Source organism: Heterocephalus glaber, unplaced genomic scaffold (genome assembly GCF_053883595.1).
Source record: "Heterocephalus glaber isolate CG9 unplaced genomic scaffold, H.glaber_assembly_v1.0 deba00001687, whole genome shotgun sequence".
Classification (NCBI taxonomy): Eukaryota; Metazoa; Chordata; class Mammalia; order Rodentia; family Bathyergidae; genus Heterocephalus; species Heterocephalus glaber.
Window position 1 is genome coordinate 1,664,916 of NW_028258412.1, and position 26,612 is coordinate 1,691,527.

At 39.3% G+C, this 26,612-nt stretch overlaps 1 protein-coding gene across 9 annotated transcripts in view; it reads right to left on the reverse strand.

Annotated features, from left to right (window-relative positions):
• Grk3 (G protein-coupled receptor kinase 3) overlaps positions 1–26,612 on the reverse strand; it is a 213,644-nt gene that overhangs the window by 82,033 nt on the left and 104,999 nt on the right. For all 9 annotated transcript variants that reach the window (XM_087198009.1, XM_087198007.1, XM_087198012.1 and 6 more), the window contains 5 exons: positions 26,322–26,396; positions 21,702–21,763; positions 13,285–13,336; positions 7,252–7,343; positions 3,152–3,251 (listed from right to left, as the gene is read on the reverse strand). In XM_087198009.1, the coding sequence (XP_087054135.1) occupies positions 3,152–3,251; positions 7,252–7,343; positions 13,285–13,336; positions 21,702–21,763; positions 26,322–26,396 (381 nt within the window). The remainder of the gene's footprint in view (positions 1–3,151; positions 3,252–7,251; positions 7,344–13,284; positions 13,337–21,701; positions 21,764–26,321; positions 26,397–26,612) is intronic.

The window sequence follows — 26,612 nt, forward strand, 5'->3', positions numbered from 1 at the left end:
AGTATAGTAAGGGCTTTTTAAAGAAAAAAAATCATGACTTCTTTATTTTAAAGATGAGGAAATTAGGGTTCCCCCTAAAAGGAAAAATTTGCCTGAGATCACAAAAAGTTGGTAGTCAGTAAGATGCAAATGCCATACCTCCTCACCCTCTCCAGAGTTCTCCTTACAAGACAAGTTTCCCCAGCAATGGGCAAATTCTCTCTTTGGCCCATAGCTAGCCAGGCTCTGCAGAGGCCTCTTTTTGACCAGGCTTCAATCTTGACCTCCCAACGCTTGAACAAACATGGGCAGTTTTTCAAAGCTCTAGGCCGTACCCTGAGGACAATCCTTGCCCTCAGTAACACACCTACCTGAGAATGCTCAAGGGTGACGAAGTGCCTACTATGTAAGTCACCCCACACCTTCAGATAGGGCCCTGGCCCCCCAGCCTCTGTGCAAGGGGAGGAGCCCAATTTCAACAAGTAACAGGGCCAACCCAGATGAGTCTCACATGGACAGCCCCCTTTCTTCTTTCCTGGCTCTGCATGAGCCCCCATGGTCCACCTGCTCCCTACTCTCCAGAGGAAGCACTCCAGCCCTCCTCATATTGTGGGAAAGGACTCTGCTCCTTCCCCGCTGTCTCTATCTACAGAATAAAACCTGTTCTCATTATTGTAATGAAAGTCCCACTGTATTTCTCAACCACATGGTATAAAGTAAAAGCGCAGTGAGGGAGGAAGAACAGGGACCTCTACGGAACACCTGGCCTGCTCTCCCCTTCTCTCCAGGTGCTGGGCAGGCGCTGTTATGAGAGAACTCAACACTGACTGATACGAAAACACACCCTGCGGTTAATAAAAGCTAAAGCAGACATGGTCAGGGTGACCTGCCCAATTGCGGGTCTGGGTGAGCACATGCCCATGGGTTTGTAGAGCAGACTTTCAAGTGTAAAGCTCCTCCTGGAATTCCCGCCCCGAGTGAACAAGAACCTTACCCTGCTGGAGATACACCTTCACCCTGGCAGATGTCTCCCAAGCCCCAGTAACCTTTCACAGTGCTTGTCACTTGTCCCAAATGCCTGCACATTCCCCAGCTATCTGGATATCACCTTGTCCCCTTCTGGGCAGCTGGATGAGGGGCTGGGATCCCAGCACATGGAGGTACTTGCACCCTCTAGGCACTCACTGCGGTTCTGGAGAGGACTGAGCAGTGCAGCCCATGAAGCCACATGACTTCATTTGTGAACCTGTTGAGTGCTCTTCAAAGCTGTGGGTATACCTTCCTGGTTCTGAAACACACACACATTTCCCTTTCTACTGTCCAAGTATGGCAGAAGAAAGCAGTATAGTAATTCCTACTAGCTCATGGTGGGGCGGGAACACTGGAGACTGGGGGGACGATAACTGAAAGCAAAAGAAATCACCAGGAGTGAGTGTAGTGCCTCTCACCGCCCCAAACCCCACAGTCCAGGTTGTCCCAGAGCTTTGTCTTTGCTCAATTTAAACTAAGTATCATTAAAAATCTACCAAAAGTGGCCTTTGATTAGCAAATAAATAGTCCCATATAACTTCACTATAACTCTTTAAATTAAATTCCACATATATAAATTTTCAAACAGTATATGGTTCACTGTTTGAGTAAAAATAGGAATAATTCTTCTAAATTAGTTCAGAGTAGTAGCCGAATATAACCTCATTTTAAAATGTTCTCCTCTAAGATCAGACCAGTGAAAAATCATACACGTGCTTAACTATATTCTCCTTCATCTGAATAAAATAAATAAAATGTTACACAAAAACTATCCCTTGTTTTTCTCATATCAAAACATTTTTTGCATAGGCTTTCTTATCCAAGGCTTGGGATAACTCATTAAAAATTAACGCTGTAATAACTAAAGTCTTCAGGGAAAGTGCACATGTGTGAAATTTAAGACACAAACAATTCCAATAGAGGCTGGGAGCTAAGGCCGTTCACATTGTCCCCATTTCCATCAGGTACAAACTTGGTGACACACAGACACACACATACAGAATGACTCCTATTTGAAAGGCTTAACATCCATATATTGGGAGGCAGAAGCACATAATTAGAAATTATTTATAGCCATGGCATTTTCATTTGTTACAGTTCTTGCTAGATTATTCTGTTCCATTGCTCTGATAGAAAACAGCCCTTCTAAAAGCACTTACAATGAAGGCTAGAATAATACAAACCATGACACAATAAGTATAGGTGATAAAACCAAGGTGCTTGGCCCACAAAGCACTGGCATGAAGGGAGTCCCGGCCAGGGCATACAGGGTATGCTGGCAAGCAAATTGACCACTGTGGGCTGCAAGTTCCTTGAATAATAGTTGAAAAGGATTCTCAGATTAGCCAATAAAACTTGATGCTTTTGCACCATTTTGGTGAAGATGACCTCACATGGAATTTAGCAGTAAGATTTAGACCACCCTCATCTCTTTGGGTATAAACTCAGCTGGCGTGGGTATTCAATATTAAATTCATTCAGATCCCAATGACACACACAAATCGAAAAGTCAGAATGGGCAGCTGCTTTGTAGGTAAAGATGACCCAGGGTAAGCGTTTGTTTCTATCTTCCCTGAACTAAAAGTAAGAGGTTGACACATACACAAAATGCCCATCAGGTAGAAATGCAGTGCTGGGAATGGAAATGACTAGTCTATTGCGAGACCAAGCATCAAGTGCAGAAGGCAAGAGGAAGCCACATCCAAAGGAAACACTGATGAGGGCCAACTTCAACAGGACCATTCAGACTTGACCAACCCTAGCCACTCCCTCTCCATTTGCTCGTGGAGGGCAAGAGTTACTTTCCTCTCAGGATCAGCCCTGCTTTGTCATGTCATCACTTTTTTTTAGTATGTTAAAGTGATTTTTTTCTTTTATGATTATTTTTTGCCATCTCAGCTACTATACAGAGCTACTATACTCTGCAGAGAAGGAAGTCAACAGGCACTGAAGGAAGTCATGGTATACAGTGAAGGCAGCTGGACTCTGACTCTGCTAACTTCTGATTTCAAGAACAATAAGATATCAAATCCCACCCTAGCTATGAATTGGCCTGCCCCATAATCAGCAGGAACAAATAAACCATCCTGCTATTAAGTAGACAAATAAATTTTAAAAGCAAAGCTGGAAACTGGATACTTACTCCTGTACTGACAAGAGACAACATAATCCTTTCATTTAAAGCTAGTGTTTCTCCTTGCTTCATCTTGATCCTCTTCTTATCCAAGCATTTCATTGCATACCTACAAGCATAAAGATGATGGAAAATCTATACTGTAAATACATCTAGACAGATTTAAACAATATACATCACACTGCTAAGAGTTCCTTGAGATTTAGGCAATGTTTAAAAGAAATAAAATGGAGCCAGATAAGGTATACATGCCTATAATCCCAGCACTCTGGGAGGCTAAGGCAGGAGGATCCTGAGTCTGAGCCCAGCCTAGCAACTTAATGAGATCCTGTCTAAAACTAAAAAATTAAAAATGGGCTGGAGATGTAGCTCAGTGTGAAGGCCCTGGGTTTGATCCCTAGCATCATGCCAAAAAACAAACAAAACACAACATGCCGCCCAATCACCACATAAGAAATACAAATTTTTATGTACTATGAGAAAAAAATAGTACTTAAGACATTTCTATCATTACATGTAGATGAATATAAATAAACTTGCTGAAATATTTTGTTCATTGCTCCTGCCTACTGGGACTGTGGGCCTATATATCATATTTAGGAGGCTGGAATTGTGAATTCACTAGCAGTCAAGTTTTGATAAGAATGTACAAAATGTAAGATGTTAAACTGATGTTTTTAATCTTGATGTTTTATTATATTTCAAATAATAAAAAATAAGATTTTCAATTTATCATTGGTTAAAGTTAATTGAAAAGACCAATTGACAATTTAAGATTTTCAAGAACTTGGAACAAACTCATATTAAGAAAACACAGACAAGTTCTCTAGCACATTCTAAAATCACAGGCAAAAGAAAAGAAAACAGGAAGCTTTCAGTTGGACACAGAAAGCCTATAGGGAATGTATGCAGTGCCTTTACAAATTTTTCTCAGACCGATAACTCTGTGTACGCAACTAGATACTCCCTGTTGATGATCTGCCTCATAAGCCCAGGCTTCCACTCCATGGAGTCTTAGTGGGGTGGAATACAGAAAACCCACTTATTCTTTATTAATCAAAACTTACCATGTTTGAGTTACATAAAAATAGAAACAAATGTATAAATTTGGTAGTTTTATCCATTTGTCCAAGAATTCTTACAATCAATCAATTGGCAAGACATTCATGTGCTTCATTATAGGATGAACTATTGAAAATATATAGTGACATGCTCTTTAAATATTTCTTTTTTTTTTTTTTTTGTACCAGGGATTCAACTCAGGACCTTGCGCTTGTGAGGCAGGCAGCAGAACCACTGAGCTAAATCCCTGGCCCTAAATACTTCATTTTTATGATGAGACATTTTAAAAAGGCTTCACACCTCTTCTAATATCACTCTCTACCAGGGTGGTTTTCATACTAGAGCATACAGGACACCCAGGCCCTGGCTGAGCAAGTCCACTCAAGGAAGCCTTTAAGTGTCACAGCATAGCTCCAGGGGTATGAGTGGCGACTCCCTGGTGTGTATGTGGGGGGAAGGGTATGGAGCCAATGCATGTGAGGCCTACCTGGCAGCCTGCAGCCTGGCAAGAATCGAGTAGGATTCCTAGGAGTTTTTTCTTTTTCTCCTCCTTCTCTTCGCTCTCCCTGCTCCCTTGTTACCCTTCCTATTTGAACATGTTCTTCCAACTTCCCAATATCTATCCTCCATTATGCTCCTTATTTACCCTTTGGGTTCCTCACAGGAAAGAAACAATGCGATAGTTAAACTTGTGTGTCTGATTTATTTCACTTAAGATTATGGTCTCAAAGAAAAGGGAAAAAAGAGAATGGAACGAAAAAATGGAAGCAAAGCTTTTGTAAATGGGAGAGGAAGAAGGGTTAAAGGCAGGGGAAAAAAAGGGAAAAAAGAAGAATTAAGATATACAATGTACAGGTACAAATTCCCTATGATGAAGGTAATCAGTATGTATGACAAATATGTACTAATGAAAAAAGTTTAAAAAAACGATTTCTAGGCATGAGGCTGTACCAGTTAAACTTGACATACTGACTGGATTAAGAGGTTCTTAGAGAAGTAACTAGATCATGGGGCACTACACTTAGCAGTGCACTAATTCACTGATGTTCATGGCTGAATGTGCTGTTAGGAGGTGGGGTCCAGTTGAAGGAGGTGGTCACTGGGCCCTTTGGAGGGTATATATCTTCCTGGTGCTCTTCCCCTGTGTTCTGCTTCCTAGTCGCTGTGATGTAAGCTGCTTTGCTCCACCAGTCTTCCTCCATAATATTTCTGCCTTGAACCCAGAGATCATGAACTGAAACCACAAGGCAAATTCAACCTCTCCTACTCAAACTGTAAATGCCAGATAGTCTGGCTCAGTAATGGTAAAGCTGACCAATACATAAAGCCTGACCACTTCCTACTGTGTGATTCTTGATAACCATTTATACCTCATCTACACAAGATAAAGACTTTACTGTTGATGTTTAGACAGGATCTTGCTATGTTGCCCAGATTGGTCTCAGACCTCTGGGCTCTAATACACTTCTGGCTTCAGCTTCCCAAGCAGCAGACATGAACCATCATGCCTGGTCAAGAAAGAGAATATGGACTACATGCTGGTTGTTTTTGTGGGTTAGGTAAAATAATTTCATACAAAGAGATCAACTGGTATTATTTATTTCAAAAACATCATATGACAGACTAGATATTCTAAGTACTCCCATAGCTGCAATGATGAAGTAAAACTAAAACCTTAACGAAGACACAATAAGCCATAAGTAAACTGTATTAATTAGGATCGAAAGTCCACTGAGTGAGGATAGGATGGGGAAGAACTTCCAAGGCAGAGGCCAGGGTTGAAGAAGAACCTGTGTCTAAACTCGCTCTGTGCACTGGCACTTACTATGAGAGAGAATGTTTCTGTTTGGTCATCTTATTTAATTCTCTCAACTAGGTACTTGGATTTTCCTCCTTACAGACTAGGGATTGTGGAGGAACAGGTCACAAACTGGGGCTGGAATAAAAACCCAACCTGCCCTCGCTGGTGTGACTTCAGGACCCTTGCCCTGGATAGGAGACCACTGTCTCAGGACACCAGGCTTCAACTTACTGATAGGCCTCTGCTCATCTTAAACAGAGCCCCAAGGCAGTGACACAAATTAGTGAAGTACAATTTCAGTCTCCAAATATTGGCAGCTACAGAACCTGCCTGAAAACAGAAAGGACAGGCATACTGAACAGAGCTGCGGGGAAGACCTGCAGACTATGCAGGGGAATGGATGCAGTTGGAGGCAGGCCCTGAATTAGGGCACCCCAAGGACTTCCTGATGATTCAATCATCTTATAAACCACCCTTCAAATACCACTCCACCTCACCCATTACTCCAAAATGCATGTCATTTAAACACAGCTGTAGTTCTGGATCTATTAAATCATGTTTCCATTTTCTTTTGCCTTCCGGAGTATGTTCATTTTTAATTAAAAAAGAGCAATTTCCCCCATGCTTAGGAACCCTGCCCAGAAGACCCTGTGGCACTTAATGCCCTCAAAGTATCTGTGCACTCAATGCCCTCCCCTTGACCTCTCACAGGTAAAGGTTCTGAGAGGGATGGAGCCCCATGCTCACTGCCATTGTCAAACATAGGGCCCCCACCTCCAGCACCCAAACTACTAGTCCATGGCATTGACATCTCCTGAAGTGCAGGTAACCCCAAAATGCCTACACTTAACCACAGAGGTTGGTCTTTGTTTAGCAAAGAATGTCTCTCTTGTGCAAAGCAAAGAATTCTTCACAGTGTGATCTGACTAGAAGGCAAACATCACAGGTTCCCAGCTGTTAGGAAATGCTCCTTGTTCATCTCTGGGCCCCTGCTTTCCACCCACAGCCCAAGCCAAGGTGGGCACTCCATACACAGTCACTGTTAACTCCCATAGGTCCTGACATGAGGTTCAGGCTTATTGTTCTCATTCACAGTGCTTATCAGCATACAGCCCATTTCTTTCTGTGATAACTTCTTTCCAGAGAAAGATCATGGACTTCCATATTTCTGTACAGGGATTTTCAATGGGTGCAAACATAAAATTATGTTAACAGTTCTGGTAAAATACATAGTTAGAAGGCTTACATTTTTCCAGTGTCTGCTTTCCTGCAACCATATACTTCACCAAATCCTCCTCGTCCAATAATCCTGTGTACACTGAAATCGTTCATGGTCAACTGTGAAATCAAAGTGCAAAATGACAACATGAAATTACATAAAGTTATATCATTTCAAAGATTTGTTTTCATGCAAAATATATGTAGCAACTTGGATATGGGCATTGACCCCTTCCACAACTGACTGCTTCAGTTGCACGATGTAATACACAGGGGTGGTAAGACTGCCTGTAACCTCGTCCATGTATTACAGGGACACGAGGCACAAAGTAGAGGCAAATGGGAAGAGGATAGAGTGGAAACCAACTGGTTGGCTTTTCTACTCTTGTAAATCTTAGATTGAAATATCCTAAAGACTAGTATGTGTGACTTCTGAATAACCAATGGGTCACAGAGGAAATTAAAGAAGAAATCAGACAGTTCCTTCAATTAAATGACAATGACAATACAACATATCAGAATCTATGGGACACAATGAAAGCAGTCTTATGAGGGAAATTCATAGCAGTGAATATGCATATTAGGAAAACAGAACGAGCCCAATTAAATAACCTGATGCTGAACCTCAAGCTTCTAGAAAAAGAAGAGCAGGACAACCCCAAAGCTCATACAAGGGAGGAAATTATAAAGATCAGAGGAGAAATCAATGCACTGGAGACTAAGAGAACAATACAAAAAAATCAATGAAGCCAAGAGTTGGTTCTTGGAAAGAATCAACAAAACTGACAAACCCTTAGCCAACCTCGTCAGAAAAAGGAAAGAAAAGGCCCAAATCCATGTAATTAGAAATGAAAAGGGTGAAATTACAACAGACCCAGCAGAAATACAGAGGATCATCAATACCTACTTCCAGAACCTATAGCCAATAAGATGGACAACACAGAAGAAATGGACAGATTCCTAGATACATATGAATTACCAAAGTTGAACAAAGAAGACCTGAAAATTCTGAACAACCCAATATCAAACAATGAAATTGAAAAGGTAATTAAAAACTTATCAACTAAGAAAAGCCTGGGCCCTGATGGCTTCACTGCTGAATTCTACAAGACATTTAGAGAGGAACTGCTGCCACTACTGTTTAAACTCTTCAATGAAATTGAAAGGGAAGCAATACTCCCAAATTCATTCCTGGAAGCAAGCATCACCTTGATCCCCAAAGCAGAGAAAGACCCAACTGAAAAAGAGAACTATAGGCCAATCTCACTAACGAACATAGATGCAAAAATCCTTAATAAGATACTGGCAAACAGAATGCAGAAGATCATCAAGAAGATCATACACCCTGATCAAGTGGGATTCATCCCAGGGATGCAGGGATGGTTCAATATACGCAAATCAATCAATGTAATACACTATATCAATAGAGCCAAGGACAAAAACCGTATGATTATCTCCATAGACGCAGAAAAAGCATTTGACAAAATCCAACAGGCATTTATGATAAAAACCCTACAAAAAATTGGAATAGATGGTCTCTACCTCAAACTGATAGAAGCCATCTATGAAAAACCAACAGCCAATGTCATACTAAATGGTCAAAAACTGAAATCCTTCACACTCAAATCAGGAACAAGACAAGGATGTCCACTATCACCACTCTTGTTCAATATAGTTCTGGAAACACTAGCCATGGCAATTAGACAAGAGAAAGAAATACAAGAAATAAAGATAGGAAACGAAGAAGTCGAAATTGTCATTATTTGCAGATGACATGATACTCTATATAGAAAACTCCAAGAACTCCACCAAAAGTCTTCTAGACTTAATAGTCAAATTCAGTTAAGTAGCTGGTTACAAGGTCAACACACAAAAATCAATAGCTTTCCTCTACACCAATGACAGACTCACTGAGAGAGAAATAGGGCAAATAATTCCTTTCACAATAGCATCCAAAAAACTGAAATACCTAGGAATCATCCTAACAAAAGAAATCAAAGACCCCTTCTCTGAAAACTATGGCACTCCAAAAAGAGAGATTGAAGATGATATCAGAAAATGGACAGACATCCCCTGCTCCTGGGTAGGAAGGATTAATAGAGTGAAAATGGCCATACTTCCAAAACTGCTATATAGATTTAATGCAATTCCGATTGAGATCTCAGCAGCATACTTCATGAACCTTGAGAAAACAATCCAAAAATTCATTTGGAGCAAGAAGAGACCCAGAATAGCAAAAGCAATTCTAGGTAACAGAGACATGGCAGGGGGTATCACAATCCCCAACCCGCAACTCTACTACAAAACTACTGTGATAAAAACAGCATGGTACTGGCAAAGAAACAGACCTGAGGACCAGTGGAACAGATTAGAAGATGCAGAAACAACGCCAGACACACTCAGCCATCTCATCTTTGATAAAGGAGCCAAACACTCTCACTGGAGGAAAGATAGCCTCTTTAATAAATGGTGCTGGAAAAATTGGGCTTCAACTTGCCAAAGATTAAAACTAGACCTATTATCTCTCACCATGCACTAAGCTAAAATCAAAATGGATTAAAGATCTAAATATTAAAACAGAAACTCTGAACCAGTTGGAACAGAGGTTAGGTAGAACCCTTGAAGACATCGGTGTAGGAAAAGATTTTATGAACAAAACCTCAGCTGCCCGTGAACTAGCACAAACAATCAACAAGTGGGATCTCTTCTTATTAAAAGGCTTCTGCACAGCAAGAGAAACCACCAGCAATGTGAAAAGACAACCCACAATGTGGGAAAAATTCTTCACCTGCTCTTCCTCAGACAAAGGTCTACTATCTCGAATCTATAAAGAACTTAAAAAGATCAGACCTCCCAAATTTAAAGACCCAATCTGAAAATGGGCATCTGAAATGAACAGACATTTCTCAGACAAAGTAGTAGAAATAGCAAATAAATACATGAAAAAATGTTCAACATCACTGGTCATTCGAGAGATGCAAATGAAAACAACGCTGAGATTCCACTTCACTCCAGAAAGAATGGCTGCTATCATCAAATCAACCAATAACAAATGCTGGTGGGGCTGTGGGGAAAGAGGAACCCTGCTCCACTGCTGGTGGGAGTGTAGACTGGTGCAACCACTGTGGAAATCAGTATGGAGATACCTCAAAGAACTAGGACTGGAAGTCCTATTTGACCCCGCTATTCCACTACTGGGGATCTTCCCCAAAGAATTAAAAGAATCATACCACAGTGATATATGTGCACCCATGTTCACAGCAGCACAGTTTGTAATAGCTAAAATTTGGAAACAGCCCAAATGCCCATCAACTGGAGACTGGATAAAGAAAATGTGGTTTTTTAATAATGGAGTACTACTCAGACATAAAAAATGAGAAATTAGAGACAATTATAGCTAAGTGGATGCACATTGAAGCAATACTCTCAAGTGAAATAAATAGGACACACATGAACAAATACCAAATAGTTTCTCTGGTGTGAGAAACTGAAAGTGTAAATAAGGACTAAAATGTATAATAAGTAATGTGATATAGGAAGAAAAGGGGCAAAGGGGAAGGAAGTGGGAGGGCTAGGGGAAAGGGTAGAAGGGAATGGGATTAATATGAGAAAATGGAAAAATAGGAATAAAATCTTTGTAAATAGGGAGGACTCGAGGGGTTGAAGGGAGGGCCGAGCAAGGGTGAAAAATAAGAACCAAGAGAGACTATGTAAAGGTGCAAATTTCCAATGATGAATGTCATTATATTGTATACCTAAAATGTACCAATGATTAGAATGAATAATCGATAATGCAAAATAGGAAGAAAAGGTCCAAATGGGTAGGGGTAGTGGGAGGGGCAGGGGAAAGGCAAGAAGGGAAAGGACAAATGCTGAGAAATGGAAAAAATGGAAATAAAGTCTGTGTAAATAGGGAAGGGTGGAGGGAGTGAAGGGAGGGCTAGGAATGGGAAAAAAATAAGAACCAAGATGCATTATGTAAAGGTACAATTCCCAATGAGAAACGTAATTGTGTTGTATACCTACAATGCACCAATAAAAGAATTTAATAAAAAAAAAAAAGACTAGTATGTGTGGAATTTCTGGTCAATATGAGAAGTAACTTCAGCCATGTTGAAGGTTTGGGAAGAATTCAACAATTCCAGGAACTCTCACGGTAGAAAGAGGAGAGTCCAGGTTAAGTGCATCTGTATCTTCAGGACAGTGGCTGGCTGATCAGAAAACCCAACTGATGCCAGCCATGTGAATTTCTTACTGATAACATCAGCAAAGAGAAAGGACTCGTGCTGGGCATGTGAGCATGAAACAAGACCAAATGTGAGCAAAGAACATAAAGAGGCTTTATTCATCGGCACTTTCCTCTTTTCAGCAACTGCTTGTTCAGTAATGCTCTAGCATGTAAGTAGTTTTAGTATTATTAGAAGGTACAAAGGCAGATAGTGAATCTTACATTTATGGCAAGAGGCTATCCCACAATCACAAATGTCTAGTGCTGCTGTATCCTGGCAAATTCAGGGTGAAGATGCTAAGGGTTCCCCACACAACACTTGAAGCATCACAGGGCCTCATCTTGTCACTGGGTCTGAGAGATTTCTGAGCTAAAATAAGGAACCTAACCCATTCTTCTGTAGCAGGTTTGGTGACTCCCACTGTAATTTTTAGGACATGGCAGTAAGATATATGAGAAGGATTAGCAGAGATTTTAGGATGCGCTCAAGAGTGGAGTGTGAGTGCTCAGAGAAATGGAACTGGGAATATATATATATATATTAAAGGGGTGGAAAAGCCTGGGAAAAGGTAGCACCCCTCAGAAGGGTATTAGCCCATTTTACAGATATGGGTGGGTTTAAAAAAATAGGTAATTTATATACTCTTTGGGTTTGGTTAACTGGCTCCTTTACTTTGGATCAGGGTCCTACTCTTTATTTTTTAATTAAGTAAATTTATGGACTTTTAGTATTCTTGAGGAATTTTGGGTGTGATGGGTCTAGTAGGGAAAAAGTCTAAATTTAACCAAACTCTGGCTGACTCCTAGAAGTTGCAGTCTACTTATAAGTACAATTTTTAAATTTTTGGTACCAGGGATCGAGCTCAGGGCCTTGCGGTTGTGGCACCTCTGAGCTAAATCCCCAGTCCATAAGTACAATTTTGTTATGATTTCCTTGTTTCCTTTTCACCTTTTATTTCTTCTATCCTACCACAACATAAGCTTGCTGAGCTGATGCTCAGAGTCTTCGAGGACCTGAGGTCTGCCCACAGATCCATGGGAGATGTTAGGGATTTTTTAAATGTGTGTTATAGTCTCTTACTTCTAAGTCTTTCCAGGGAATATGATGGAAAAGGAGGTTTAAAACATTTCTCTTCCAACAGTACTGTTTCAAGTGTGAATCAAAGGAAGAAAGAAGGGAGGGAGGGAGGAAGGAAGGTCAATGGATCTGGCTGATTCTTTTGTCCAGTTGCAAGCCTGAGAGGGAGATAGTGGAGGGGTTAGAAGGGCTGCAGGAGGAAATATGCAGTCTAAGGGGAAGTAAAGGTAACATCCAGAAGTACTGCTGCTGAAAACTGAAAGATGAAACCCCAGGAAACACATGCTAGAAAGCAGCCTGTGTTTGAAGACTGCTTTTGTCATTCTAAAAATAATTAAAAAAGAGAAAATCTTGTTCTACTAAAAGATGTTGTTATTTTTATTATTAAATCCAATTTTTGTTATCATAACTGATAAGAAAAGGGACTTGTTAAGAATGGCAAAAGACAAGGACATGGAAGTTGTATTAAGAAGATACGTATTTTGACTACTATTTTTGTTAAAGGGTCAATCAATTAGTGCTTAAAATAGCCTTTCTTATGTAAATAAGCACATTCATCTGTCAGTGAAAAACAGTTAAAACTCCAATTGTCTGTCAGTGACCAAGAGAGGAAGGGTTTTGAAAACACAGAACTGAACAGAGGACATCTGTTTAGACAGTGTACCCTTGGGAAGTATGCTCCAGAATATTTTCTCATGAGGTTAAGCCAAAGAATTTTTAATTTAAGAAAGGAAAAATAAAAAGATGATACTCACATGAATATTTAATTCTACATTTTTCCACTGACAAAATCTAGTGAACTTGTCACTAAAAGAGAACACAAATAATCGCTGAGAAGTATCAAATTAAATGGACATGTAGAACAATGTTATAAGATAAGCTAGAATTGCATTAATTGTGTTGATCCTCAAATAGGGCAAGTTATCTTAAGCATTTTCTTTTCACAAAGCATTCACCAACAATCATCACTTTACTTTACAAATTAAATGAAAGATTCATGTCTCTCCCTTAATTATCATAACTATGCTGACATTTCTATCTGACTTAGCACTATCCAACAGTGAGATAACACAAGTCACATATATAATTTAATAATATACTTCATTGACCCAACGGATAAAAAAAGATTATTTCAACATGTAATCAGTATGAATTTATCAACAGGATACTCTACGTTCTTATTTATATAGAAGACCTTCGAAATCTGGTGTATCTTTTTTTTTTTTTTTTTTTGTTACCAGGGATTGAACTCAGGACCTTGCGCTTGTGTAGCAGGCACTGGAACCACTGAGCTAAATCCCCAGTCCTAAAAATCTGGTGTATCTTTTGCAGTTACAGTACATTTGAATTTTGACTAGTCTCATTTCAAGTGCTCAGTATCTTAGGTGGCTAGTAGCTACCATACTAGACAGTGCAGTTCTAAATAATAAAAAATTTAATGTTTACAAATAATTTTAAGAGTAGTAAGAACTAAAAAACTAGGGCCGGGGATTTAGCTCAGTTGGTCTGCTGCCTGCCTTGCAAGTGCAAGGTCCCAAGTTCAATCAATCCCTGGTACAAAAAAAACACACCAACAAACAAACAAACAAACTGTGCTTATCACGTGCCAGGTAGTGCGCAGATGTGCACTCCTTTTAACAGTTCTAAGGACAGGTACTATTTTGGGATCCCATCTTACAGCAGAGAATATTAAGGGAGCTAAATACCAAGTGGCTTGGCCAAGGTTACATGGTGAGAGAATGGGTGGAGCCCATGTGAACCCAGATGAATAGGCTCTAGGCATTTAATCAACATTCAGCACTGCCTCTCAAAGATACAAAGAGTATGGAAGAGAATCTCTCAGATTAGGACCCCAAAATTCAATGTTACACACACTGACATGCTTCTACAATCTTCTAAATTGCTCGGCAAGTGTTTTCTTCAACCATGAATTAACAAAAATAACTATCAATATCTACTTAGTAAATATATTATTTTGATTGCTTTTTAATTAATGAGCAACATATCTGTAAGTTAATTATTAAATATATGTTCAGAATAAATCCATACTATGGGGATGACGGTACAGTTCAGTGCTAAGGTACTTGCCTATGATGTGCAAGGACCCAAGCCTGATCCTCAGCATTGTAAAAAAAAAAAAAAAAAAAGAGGGGTTGGGGAGAGAGCAAGGAAAGAAGGGAGGAAGGGAAAGGCAGAAGGCATGAGGGGAAAGAAAAGATGGAAGGAAAAAAAATAAGTCCTAAACTGAATTCTCCTTGCAAGAATAGACTATTCTTGGTGAGAACTGGATCTCATCTAGCTGGTAGCATGATTCCTTACAAAGAAACAGGATCCAGTGCTCTTAGAATGAAAAAAAAAAAAAAAAACAAGGGGAAAAGGAGGAGAGGAAAGACAGAAGGAATATCTGTGAAGTGCATGTTAAGGTTTTCTTTTTAAATGAAACCTGAGTTGCTTTATTTAGCTTCCAATTACTGGGAGGCTCAAGAATTTAAGTATTCTGGACAACAAAAGAAAATAAGATTGTGCTTACAGATCTTTTTCTGCCATACTCTTTCTTCAGGATTGCTATTTTATTGTTGCCCTTTCTATTACATAGGATGTACACATCAGGTGTTAAAAGGTACAATACGGGGATGGGGATTTAGCTCAGTGGTTTCACCGCCTGCTGAGCAAGCACAAGGACCTGAGTTCGATCCCCAGTACCAAAAAAAAAAAAAAAGTACAATACATTCTACAACTGAGCACCACTTTCTGTAACTGAACAGGCAAAGACATTACACTGAACATCAGCATCTGGCAGTATTTTTGGAAAAAAAAGAAAGAAAAAAAAAGTTATATAGGATTTAAAAAAATATTTATATATATATTATTGGTACATTTTAGGTATACAATATAATGACATTCATCATTGGAAATCTGCACCTTTACATAATCTCTCTTGGTTCTTATTTTTCCCCCTTCCCCTGCCCTCCCTTCAACCCCTCCATACCTCCCTATTTACAAAGACTTTGTTTTCATTTTACATTTTCTGATATTAATTCCATTCCCTTCTTTCCCTTCCCCTACCCCTCCCCACTTCCCCCTCCCCTTTGCCCCTTTTCTTCCTACTTCACATTATCTATTATACCTTTTAGTCCTTATTTACACTTTCAGTTTCTCACACTAGAGAAACTATTTGGTATATAGGTTTTTTTTTTTTTTTTGGTACCGGTGATCGAACTCGGGTCCTTGTGCTTGCACAGCAGGAGGTGAAACCACTGAGCTAAATCCCCGGCTTTGGTGTATAGGTTTTGTTTGGTATCTTAACTTTGGTTGCATTCTTTGTGTTAACACATTTTGTATAATTGTATTGTATAGCTGTATTGAATCGTGTAGTATCAAATATTAGATGTGATTTAATAAGTGTTACAGGTATTAACATTAGTGGAAGAGAATGCTGCAGAACACCCAACTACCACAATTCCCTATAGGATTCATTTAATAGGACTTCAAAAAAGTAAAGATCCTTTACAAATACTTCTAATGCTAATAAGATTAAAACTCCAAACCAGAAGAATTCTTTGCAATCAGTAACTTTTTTCAATGAATCTAAAATGACTTTTAAAGAGCATTTCATTGATTTTCCTAACATCTCTATGAGGTTGGTAAATTACCATTATCTTTTGAGAAACCCCAAGTTTTTCCAGCACGTACATGCAGAAGAACAGCCATCTGGGTGTTTCCTGTATTAATAAATCCGTAACTGGTCCCTGAACTTCCATTGGACTCATGGGCTCATGTACACTTCTTTTTCACTGATCCTGGCACTCAGAGCTGGTGCTAAGGAATGGGGGGTGACTTGGCACTCTTTACAAGTAGCCTGACAGTTAGCAAACCAGGAAGAGAGGAACAGGTGCATGTTAGCCCACTAAGCATGGATTTGCTGTGACCCGTTCCTCCTTGGTTCCCTATGTGTCAGGGCCTAGCCCTGTCTGCCTCTGGGTGACTTGAGTACTCACTATTCTTGATCAACACCTGGGCAGAAGGAGAAGCCTTGGTGAAAAGTACAGGCTGTTAGTAGCCAGAGCCCCTGCAGAGGCCTCAAAGGCCAGTTAAAGACCCTGAAGTGCTTGGATGCAGTGCAGGAGGCAGCCTGTTTCAACTGTGATGCTCACTCAGTCTCTGTGCTGCACAGCACCAGAGGCTCGCTGCCTGTGCAACAGGCTCACAGGCCTCCACAGATCCAGGCTTCTAGAGCCAGCCCCATTGGGAGTTTCACCCCTGTCCCTGTTCAGGCCTCTGGAGGAGGTGACAGCCATACCCCTGCACTGCTGAGTACTTCCTCTTTACTACCAGACTGCAGGGTGGCCACCAGGAGGGAGTCACCTGAACTTGGAGCCCAATCTGCCAATCCTATGATGCTTTAGAGAGGACCTGTGCTTTCCAAAACCAAAACTTGCAACTTGACGTGGAATTTCTATTTCTAAATTTGAGAATGCATTAACAGAAAAAGAACTGACAGGTGTAAAGATTAACAGAATGATTTTGAAAATAACTTACACAAAACTGTAAATGCTTCAAAACATGTGGTGTGCATGCTTCCTGAAATACAAGCAGTTTCCCTTAAATTCCCTGGAACAGGTGATGGCTAACTTGGGGAAGGAAAAGGCTATGTATTAGCCAGCTCAGGCTTGGCAGAAGGATGTTCTTTGAAGTTACAACATATCCAGGGAAGACCTGCCTCCTGGCTTTGGATTACAAGCCCATCTTTCTCTTCTCCCAAGGGTCATATGAACACAAGGGTGACTCAAGAGGTGGGAAAGCAGAGACCTGAGGAACACTGGCAATGGAGGCCTAGAGTCAGCAGTGCAGAGCCATAGCCCTTTCCTTGACCTCACTGTGCTGCCTTCTGGCTCAGAAGAATATAATCACTTGTATGTATATTCCTTTCCGAAAGTATTGACTCCACCCCAGGGTAAAATTATCTCTTGAACTCTAGTAGAATCATAACACGTTTTTTTTTTCCCATTAAGTTTATTGGTACATTTTAGGTATAAAATACATTTACATACATCATTGGGAAACTGTACCATTACATGAGTATCTTGGTTCTTATTTGTTTCCCTTTCCCCTGCCCTCCCTTCACCCCCTCCACCCTTCCCTATTTGCAAAGATTTTGTTTCCATTTTTTTCCTTTTCTCATATTTTTTCTTTTCCCTTCTCTTCTTTCCCCTACCCCTCCCACTTCCCCTGCTCCTTTAGACCTTTTCTTCCTGTTACACAATATCCATTATCCATTTTAAAAATTACAATATCAAGATCTAGGAGACATTACCACAGATTTTACAGAATTTAAAAGGATATAGAAAGCATATTTCAAAAATCTGTTTTGAAATAAATTTGACAACTTCTAAGAAGTAGCTGGAAGACAAATTAATGAAACTAACTCTGGAGGAAATATAAAATTTGAATAGCACCTATTAAAGAAAGTATATTCCTAGCTTGAAAACGTACCTATATGACAACAGGCTCGTATACATTTTAACTGATAAATTATATCAAACAATTAAAGCAGAAAAAAAAAGGAACACTTCTCCCCTCATTTTAGGAAATCAACATTGCGCTAATCCTAAATTGGATAAAGATAATAGAAGAAAAAAGTATGAACATAGATAGAAATGGGTTTAACAAAACAAACTATTAGAAATCAGATCTGGCAGTATGTAGAAAGTGGTTTTATTATAGGGATGGCAGTGTTGGTTCAGCATTGGATGATCCACCCCCAAAAGTCATCATTTTAACAGAGGAAAGGAAAAAGCCGTATGACCCTGTCACTAGTTGGAGAAAAATGACTGGACTAAATTCCACAGCTGTTCATGGTAAAAGCTATCAGGAGACTAGAAGTAGAACAGAACCTTCTCAACAGATTAAAGACATGTACTCCATACTTCCAGCGAGAACGCCTTATATGAATGGAGAAGATACAATGCTTTCTCCTTAAGGTGGGGAACAAGGGCAGACATGCATACTCTTCACCTGTCCATTAAACTTTGAAACCTAGGCCCAAACCAAAATAGTCTGGCAATAAAATGACACAATTAGGATAGGATTGGCAAGGTAGAAGCAAAATCTTTATATGTAGATGAAATGATCATCCACAGAGAAAATACTAAGAAATCTCTAGGAGCCCCTAGAACTTGTACTTGAATTTAGCAGGATTAGAAATCACAAGGTGTATATAAAAATTCAGGTCTATGTATACTTGCTATAAATGAAGAACTGGATATTGAAATTTAAAAGTTATGTAGGAGTACAAAGGACCTAGAAAAGTAAAAAGAAAAAGAAAAAAAAACAGTGTTGGAAGACGTTTAGTACCTAACTTTAAGACTTCCTCTAAAGCTACAGTAATCAAGGCAGTGTTGGTGTAAGGAAAGACATAAAGATCATTGGAATAAAACAGAGAATCTAGAAATAGAACCACACATATATGGTCCACTGAGTTTTGAAAGATTATTAAACAGTAACATTTTATAGAATATAAACTCAATTCAAGAGCCGAGGAAAAGACAATGATTTCAGCAAATGGCACTAGAACACCTGGTATACGTATATAAAAAATTAACCTCAACCCTTTATTTCCATACATAAAAATAGCTTGAAAGGATCTATGAACCTAAATATGAAAGACTAAAACTATAAAACTTTAAGAAGAAATTATAAGGGAAAATGTTTATGAATTTAGGGTAGGCAAGAACTTCCTGGATACAAAAAACATGATGTATAAAAGAAAAAAATTGATAAATGAGATTCCATCAAAATTTAGAACTTTAAATGACATTGTTAAAATGAAAAGTAGTCCTTAAACAGACCATATTTACAATGCATATAACCTATGACAGGAATATATAAAGAATTCTTACAGCACATTAATAACCCAATTAAAAAGTACACACAAGATGATAAATAGCCAGTACAGCACAAGGAAAAGTGTGAAACTCTAGAATCAGAAAAATAGTAATCAGTACAATAACAAGATTGAATTATACACTCTTTAGGAAGATAAAGTTAAAAGTTTTAAAAGCCTTATCATAACTTTTTCTTTTTGTTGGATTCTCCCCCTTTGGGTTTAATTTGTCATGCCAAACGGATTCATTCTGCTGGGCTTCCTGGGGTTGTGATCCTCATTGTCTTTTCCTAGGATTTTGTCTAAAATTTTTTTGAGTGTTGGTTTGGTATTCATGAAGTTCCTAAGGTTCTCTTTATCATCAAAGTATCTTATTTCTCCACCCATTTTGAAAGATAGTTTTGCAGGGTACATCAATCTGGGTTGGAAGCTGTTTTCCTTTAGGGCTTGAAATATGTCACTCCAAGCTCTTCTTGCCTTGAGGGTTTGCACTGAGAAGTCTGCTTTGATTCTGATGGACTTTCCTTTGTATGTGATTTGTTTCTTTTCTCTCACTGCTTGTAGAATTTTGTTCTTCTGTTGGGTTTCTGGAATTCTATTATATGCCTATGTGGAGATTTTTTTTTGATCAAGGCTATTTGGAGTCCTATATGCCTCACTTATCTGTATGTCAAGTTCTTTTCTCCTGCTTGGGAAGTTTTCTACCATCACTTCTGTGAACAGTTTTTTATGTCATCTGCACTCTCTCCTGTTTCTTCATTGACTCCAATCAGTCTTATGTTATTCTTCTTTGCATAGTCTAGCAGCTGCTGGATTGATTTCTCATGGTCCCTTACAATTTTAAAGCAAGTTTTCTTTTCCTGGTCACTAATTGCAATCTTATGTTCTATATCTGAAATTCTGTCCTCACATTGGTTCATTCTGCTGCGTAGACTTTCAGTTGAGTTTTTAATGTCTTGGAAATCTGTTTGCATCTGTTTTATGGATTCCATTTGTTTTCTATGTTGGGATTCCATCATGTTCCTTAGATCCTCTATTTTTTTTTATCTGTGTCCTCTCTAGATTTATTAATCATGTCTTGCACTATGGGCACAATCTTTGCTGTTACCCGAGAAATTATTTCTGATTTCATTTTTTCCAGATCCTCTTTTGTTGCCAGTTCAGGGAGTCCAGGTGGTTGAGTATCAGATTGTTCCATCTCATTTCCCTTTGGGATTGCTGTAGGTGATCTGGAAATCTGTTTTTGGGGCTTGTTTACGTGTCTCCTCATTTCAACGGGGGGCAGGGGGCTGCTGCTGGCACCTGTGCAGCTCACATCCTCCTGGGTGTTGGGATTGGCTCACCTCCTCTGCCTTAGGAGCGGTGGAATGGTGGTGTGTAGCCTCCTCCTGGGTGCTGGGATTGGCTCACTTCTGCCCTAGGAGCAGTGGAATGGCGGCAGACAGTTTTTTTATTTTGGTACCGGGGATTGAACTCAGGACCTTGCACTTTCGAGGCAGGTGCAGTGCCACTGAGCTAAATCCCCAGCCCAAAACACAATTTTTAATTGATTTAGCTCTGTGAGTACGTGGAGAAGAAAACTGCAGAAAAGCAGTGTTTGTTCTTTAGGTACAATTACTGAGCAGCTACATACAGCTCCAGCAATGAGATATGATCATTGTGTCAACTATCTAGAAATGATCCCAGTTTAGGGTGAGAAGGATAGTCAGTGTGAAGGCCGACTTGGCTGTAGGAAGTTTAATTCCAACAGTGCACTGTCAGAGGCATGACCCATAGAAGAACTGATGGGTAGGTATCTGAACAGCACAAGAGACAAATGTTTCTATAGGTACTACTGGCAAATTGCAGAATATTACATGACAAACATGCTCTATGGTTTGAGTAACCCACAGGAGCATAATTCTTAGGTATTTTAATGGTGCATACAATCATAAACACACTTTAGCCTATGCCCTTAAATTCCATTAGTACATGAAGAATGGAGCCTAGGTTTGTCTACCTTTGGGAGATATGCCATCACAATCCAAGGAAATAAATCTGATAAATCACACCCATACTTGCATTACAAAGGCTTTCCAATAAGATACTTTTAAAACTGAATTTCCCTTGTCTATTTAAATTTTAGATCAATTGAAGCTGAAGAACTGAAGGCCAAAGGAATGTGAAGCTATAAAAACCCTAAATTATAATGCATACAGGAAACAGTCTAGCACAAAGGCTGACACATAAGTCATGGCCAATATGTATGTATGTATATATGTATATGTATGTATGTATAAAGTTGCATACCTTTCCATAAACTTTTGAAAAATGTTGCCTCGAAGACTTTCACAAATTTCTTCTATGTATGGCTGGAAAAGATGGAAAAGAAATCCCACACTGTAAGCATGAGTATATTACAATGAAAGATATAAACAAAGAGATTCAGCCCAGGTGAGGTTCATGGTGATGCACTTCCACAGCATCGTGTCCTTGTCCTTGTTGGTACCTGTCCAGTTTTCACTAAGAGATTCACTATCAGGACTGTTTATTTCATAGCTGTTTCCAATACTAGGTCCCATGAAGACAGGGGCAGGTCTGTATCACTGCATCCCTAGTGCCTAGTAAGGCTCCTGGCAAGTCATGGACACTTCCTAAATGACCAAGGACAGCTTTGTGGGTGTGCAACTCTGAAGATCCTGGCATTGCATTTCATGCTCCTCTATCTCAAAATTCTTAATAATTTTTGAAAAGGAGCCCCATGTTTTCATTTTGTACTGGGCCCTGTAAGTTATAAACTACTAAAAGCATTTGTGATCTATATTCATATTGCATTTTAAAGACTGAAAGCAAATAAGTCCATAGTTATCTTTTTTTTGGTACCAGAGATCGAACTCAGGACCTGGCACTTGTGAAGCAGGCGGTGGCACCACTGAGCTAAATCCCCAGCCCCAGTCCATAGTTACCTTAACTGGCTATCTTGCCCACTTAGAATCAGAAGTAAAGGTAACCAGGAGGGAGAGTTAATCCCAGTCAGTTAATCCCACTTGCAGATAAGGAGGCTTTGGGACTGCAGGCAGGTACATCCCCAAAATCTCTGAACAAGTTCATGGCTAATGGGGTTGAAGCCAGAGGCTCCTGGTTCATGTGTACACTTCTTTCCCCTCAGAGCAACTACAATCTACTGTAGTTCTGTGCTGCTTTATCCATTAGCAAATAAGCAGCATAAACTGTTTCAGGTGAGCAATTTTAAATCAGACACAATAAAATTATCAAGTGTGGCACTCACTATTTTACAGTTCAACTGAGAGTCAAACGAGATCTTTTTGGAAAACATCTCAATGACCTAAACTGTTGAACAATGGAAAATTTAATACTTTTGATGACTTTATGGATCATCCTGAATGTTTACAAAAAGAACAACCAAGGGGCTGGGGATTTAGCTCAACAGTTTCAGTGCCTGCCTTGCAAGCGCAAGGTCCTGAGTTCGATCCCTGGTACCAAAAAACAAAAAACAAAAAAACAAAAACAAAAACAAAAAGAACAACTAATCATGACATGGTCCAGAATGGTTAAGGGTAGAAGTCTGCAGAAGCCAAGAAGACCAGACTCTCATTTCCTGCTGCAGAGAGGAGTCTGCACTGGCAAGGGGGACTCCTTGGGGACATTCCAACCTCTGCCCCCTCCCCCCAGTGCTACTGCTGTCTGGAGAAGGCTCTGGGACTGGTCCCTGAAGCCACATGGAATTGGCTCCCTCCTTGATAAAAGGGGAAGCTGAACTCTCTGAAGTACTCTTCAGCTCTGAATAACTAGGATTCCATGGCAACACACCACATCCATCCTAGCCAAGTCCTCTGCAAGTCTCAAAAGATTCTGTAGACTTCAAGACACAAAGCAGATCAAGAGTTTAAAGATCTATAAAATGGCTAAATTTACATATCATAGACTTTCTATTTATAAAAACAATTACATCAATTAATATTTTTCTTTTCTATTTTGTCAAACATCCCATACTCTCCACTAAAGAGTAAAAAGACAATAGTCTCTAGGAATTCCTAACCACCTTATTGCACTGCTTCAGCAGAAGGAACCACCAACATGCCCAGGGTACAGTGCAAAAGCCAGAAGTGGCAGCGGGATTATGAGCACCTGCTCCTCTCTCTGGTCCTCTGTTCTCTTAATCTATAAAAGGAGAAGCCAGGAACACTGGCACATGGCTGTAAATCCAAGCACTCTGGGAGGCTGAGGAAGGAGGATCATAAAGTCAAGCCCAGCCTGGGCAATCTGGCAACTTAGTGAGACTCTGTTTCAATAATTATTATTATTATTTTTTGGTACTGGGGATGGAACTTGGGACCTTGTGCTTACGAGGCAGGCAGCAGAAACACAGAGCTAAATCCCCAGCCCCTCAATAAATTTTTTATAAAGGACTGGGGATGTAGTTCAATGAGAAGGTCCCAGGTTTAATGCCTAGTACCACAAAAAGGGGAGGCGGAGGCAGAAAAGCCAGATCTCATTTGGAAGGCTACTTTAAGAATTAAAGTAAGAATGTTACATTTTTAGGCATCCAAACACCATCCAGGACCTTTTCTAGCCCCCACTACCAAAAGTACCTATGCAAACACTTACCTCTAAAGTTGAGCTTGCAAACAAAATGAATTTAATAAAAATATTTTTCATTTACTTGGGGAGCATTTTTATTACTATGAACTTTAACCAACTTTATAAACAGGACAATCAAACATAAAATGTTTATTTATGTTTTAATCACTATGCTCTGATGTTACATGTTAAATTACACTAATACATTCATTTTAATGAATTTAATATCTTCTTCTCTTCTGAAACAGAATACTACCCATTCTATATCAATTTCACCAGAATACTATTTTCATTAATTTTTTAAGGAACAAAACAAATTGGTAAAGAGTTTTAAAAAGACATCTAAATAAATAGCTTCTAAATGGATGTTCCCTGAAGTTATGAGAAGAATTTTACTGTCATTTTTATCTCACCTGGAAAAATCTTGTTTCAATGTTATTTATGCTATAGGAAAAGTGAAAATCTGAATAAAATCCCATGTGCTACGGTTTAGGTATGGGTTGAGTGTGTCCCCCAAGGACTCACATGTTGGGAGCTTGGTTGAACATGTGGCAATGTGGGGGGACCTTTAAGAGGTGGAGCCCAGAGGAGATGATTAGGTCACCATAGGTGCTACTCCCAGAAGGGATGGATGGAGTTCTTTTGGAACTCTGGTTAATTCTCATGAGAGGTTGTTGCTATAAAAATAATAAGCCTGGTCCCTCCTTTATCTCTGTGGTTTCCTGTCTCTCCAGGTGATCTCTCCCTCCAGCACATACTCCTGCCAGGACACCACGTCCCCATTGTGTGACACACTCAAGGGGACACTCTTCAGAGGCTGAATTGATCGGGCTGCCTGATCTTAGACTTTCAGCCTCCATAATGGCTAAATAAGCCTCTATTTATTTACAAAATACAATGTAAACCTGACTAATACACTGTAAACTATAAGGTATAGTTTAGCAGTATTAGATGTGATTGACTTATATAGGGCTATTGGCACTCCATGGCAAAGTTAGTTGAAAAATAAAATTCTGATGTAGAAATGTGGAGACAAAAAAAAGCAGATAATCACATTGTACTTTTTGACTTCAACATATCCAGTAACAGCTAACATTTGGGGAGTATTCGGGCCAGTGAAAAGCAGCCTATGTGTACCTTCCTCACGGAATCTCAGAACCCCCTCTGAGGGTGAGGGCCTGGCATCTCCCCACTGCTGGTGAGAACATGGAGTCAGGAAGCTGCAGCTGAAACACAGGTCGGGTGAGCTCAATTCAGATATTAAGCTTAAAACCCACTGGGCTCTACAGACAGGTTCTACATTTTATGAAAAATCCATCTAGCTATTTTGACAAAAGGGTAACATCCGACTTGTTACTGTCCAAATGTTCTAAGAGTTAAATTGGTATTTTCTCTGTAGAATGATCAACTTCATTTCGCATAAACACTATCATAAGACATCAAATAAAAATAATCAACCAACAGCAAACAACTGAATAATCCAGGACAAGAATAAATTGATCATTTTGATTTATAAAAATCATTACATTACTCAGTGGCATTCTTTCACTTCTTAGAAACATAAAAAGTACATTATTTATTGGAGAATTTGTTGTTGCAAACACTACTGCTCCTTTACAGAAAACAGGATGCAAAAGGCTTTGATGAGGAGGAGAAGCCATTTGACCTGAACAACAGCAAATGCATAGGCTTATTAGTTGTACATTTTGCTAATTCTTGTTATTTAAATATGTACAATTGTATTATACTCAAGATATTAATGGTCAAGGTCAAATACACTTCCTCAGTTGTAAATCAAGGTCATTCAACCTTTCACTCTTGATTTTGGAAAATAAATTTTATTTAATTTGAAGGATACTCACTGCAAGTACAAAAACCCTGACACTACAAAATAAATCTTGTAAAGTCCCTATTCATCACAGGTATTAAAATGTCAAATGAGGAAAAGCTGTCTTATCCAATGTCTTGTCTTGATTTCTAGCACATAATGTTTTTTAATTTATTTATTTATTTTTAATTTTTTGGTACCAGAGATTGAACTCAGGTCCCTCCGCTTGCAAGGCAGGCGGCGGAGCCACTGAGCTAAATCCCCAGCCTCTAGCACATAATGTTACTAGAAAGCTCCAGTGACTCTCCTCAGGCAAGTCTGCAAAGCCTGTTGGTACAGGTGCACATTTCAATGGAAGACAAACCATAGTAAGCTTCAGCCGGTCTAGTGAGAACAGTCATACAAAGCAATTCCTCTAGTACATTTGTGCACAAAGAAAGAATGTCACCAAATTCCAATGATAAGAAAATTATCTTTGTTTTAAAATAATTTTATCTTACCTGAAAAAGAGTTGACGTCACTTGTTTTTTGGACAGGTGACTTTGTACGTGTTCTACAGCTTGCTGTGAGAATGGCTTTCAAAAATCAAAGACATGTTTTTTAAATAACAGCAAATATAAGAAACTTCTGTACATAATATAATATAAATAACAGACAATTTAATACAACAATTACTAAATGGTTACCGATGATATAATAACCTATGGTATAACCTAAAGTAACCTATGATAATTATATTAGCAAGCATTTTTTAAGATCTGTAGTCTGTTTGTAGAGAATTCAACAACTCC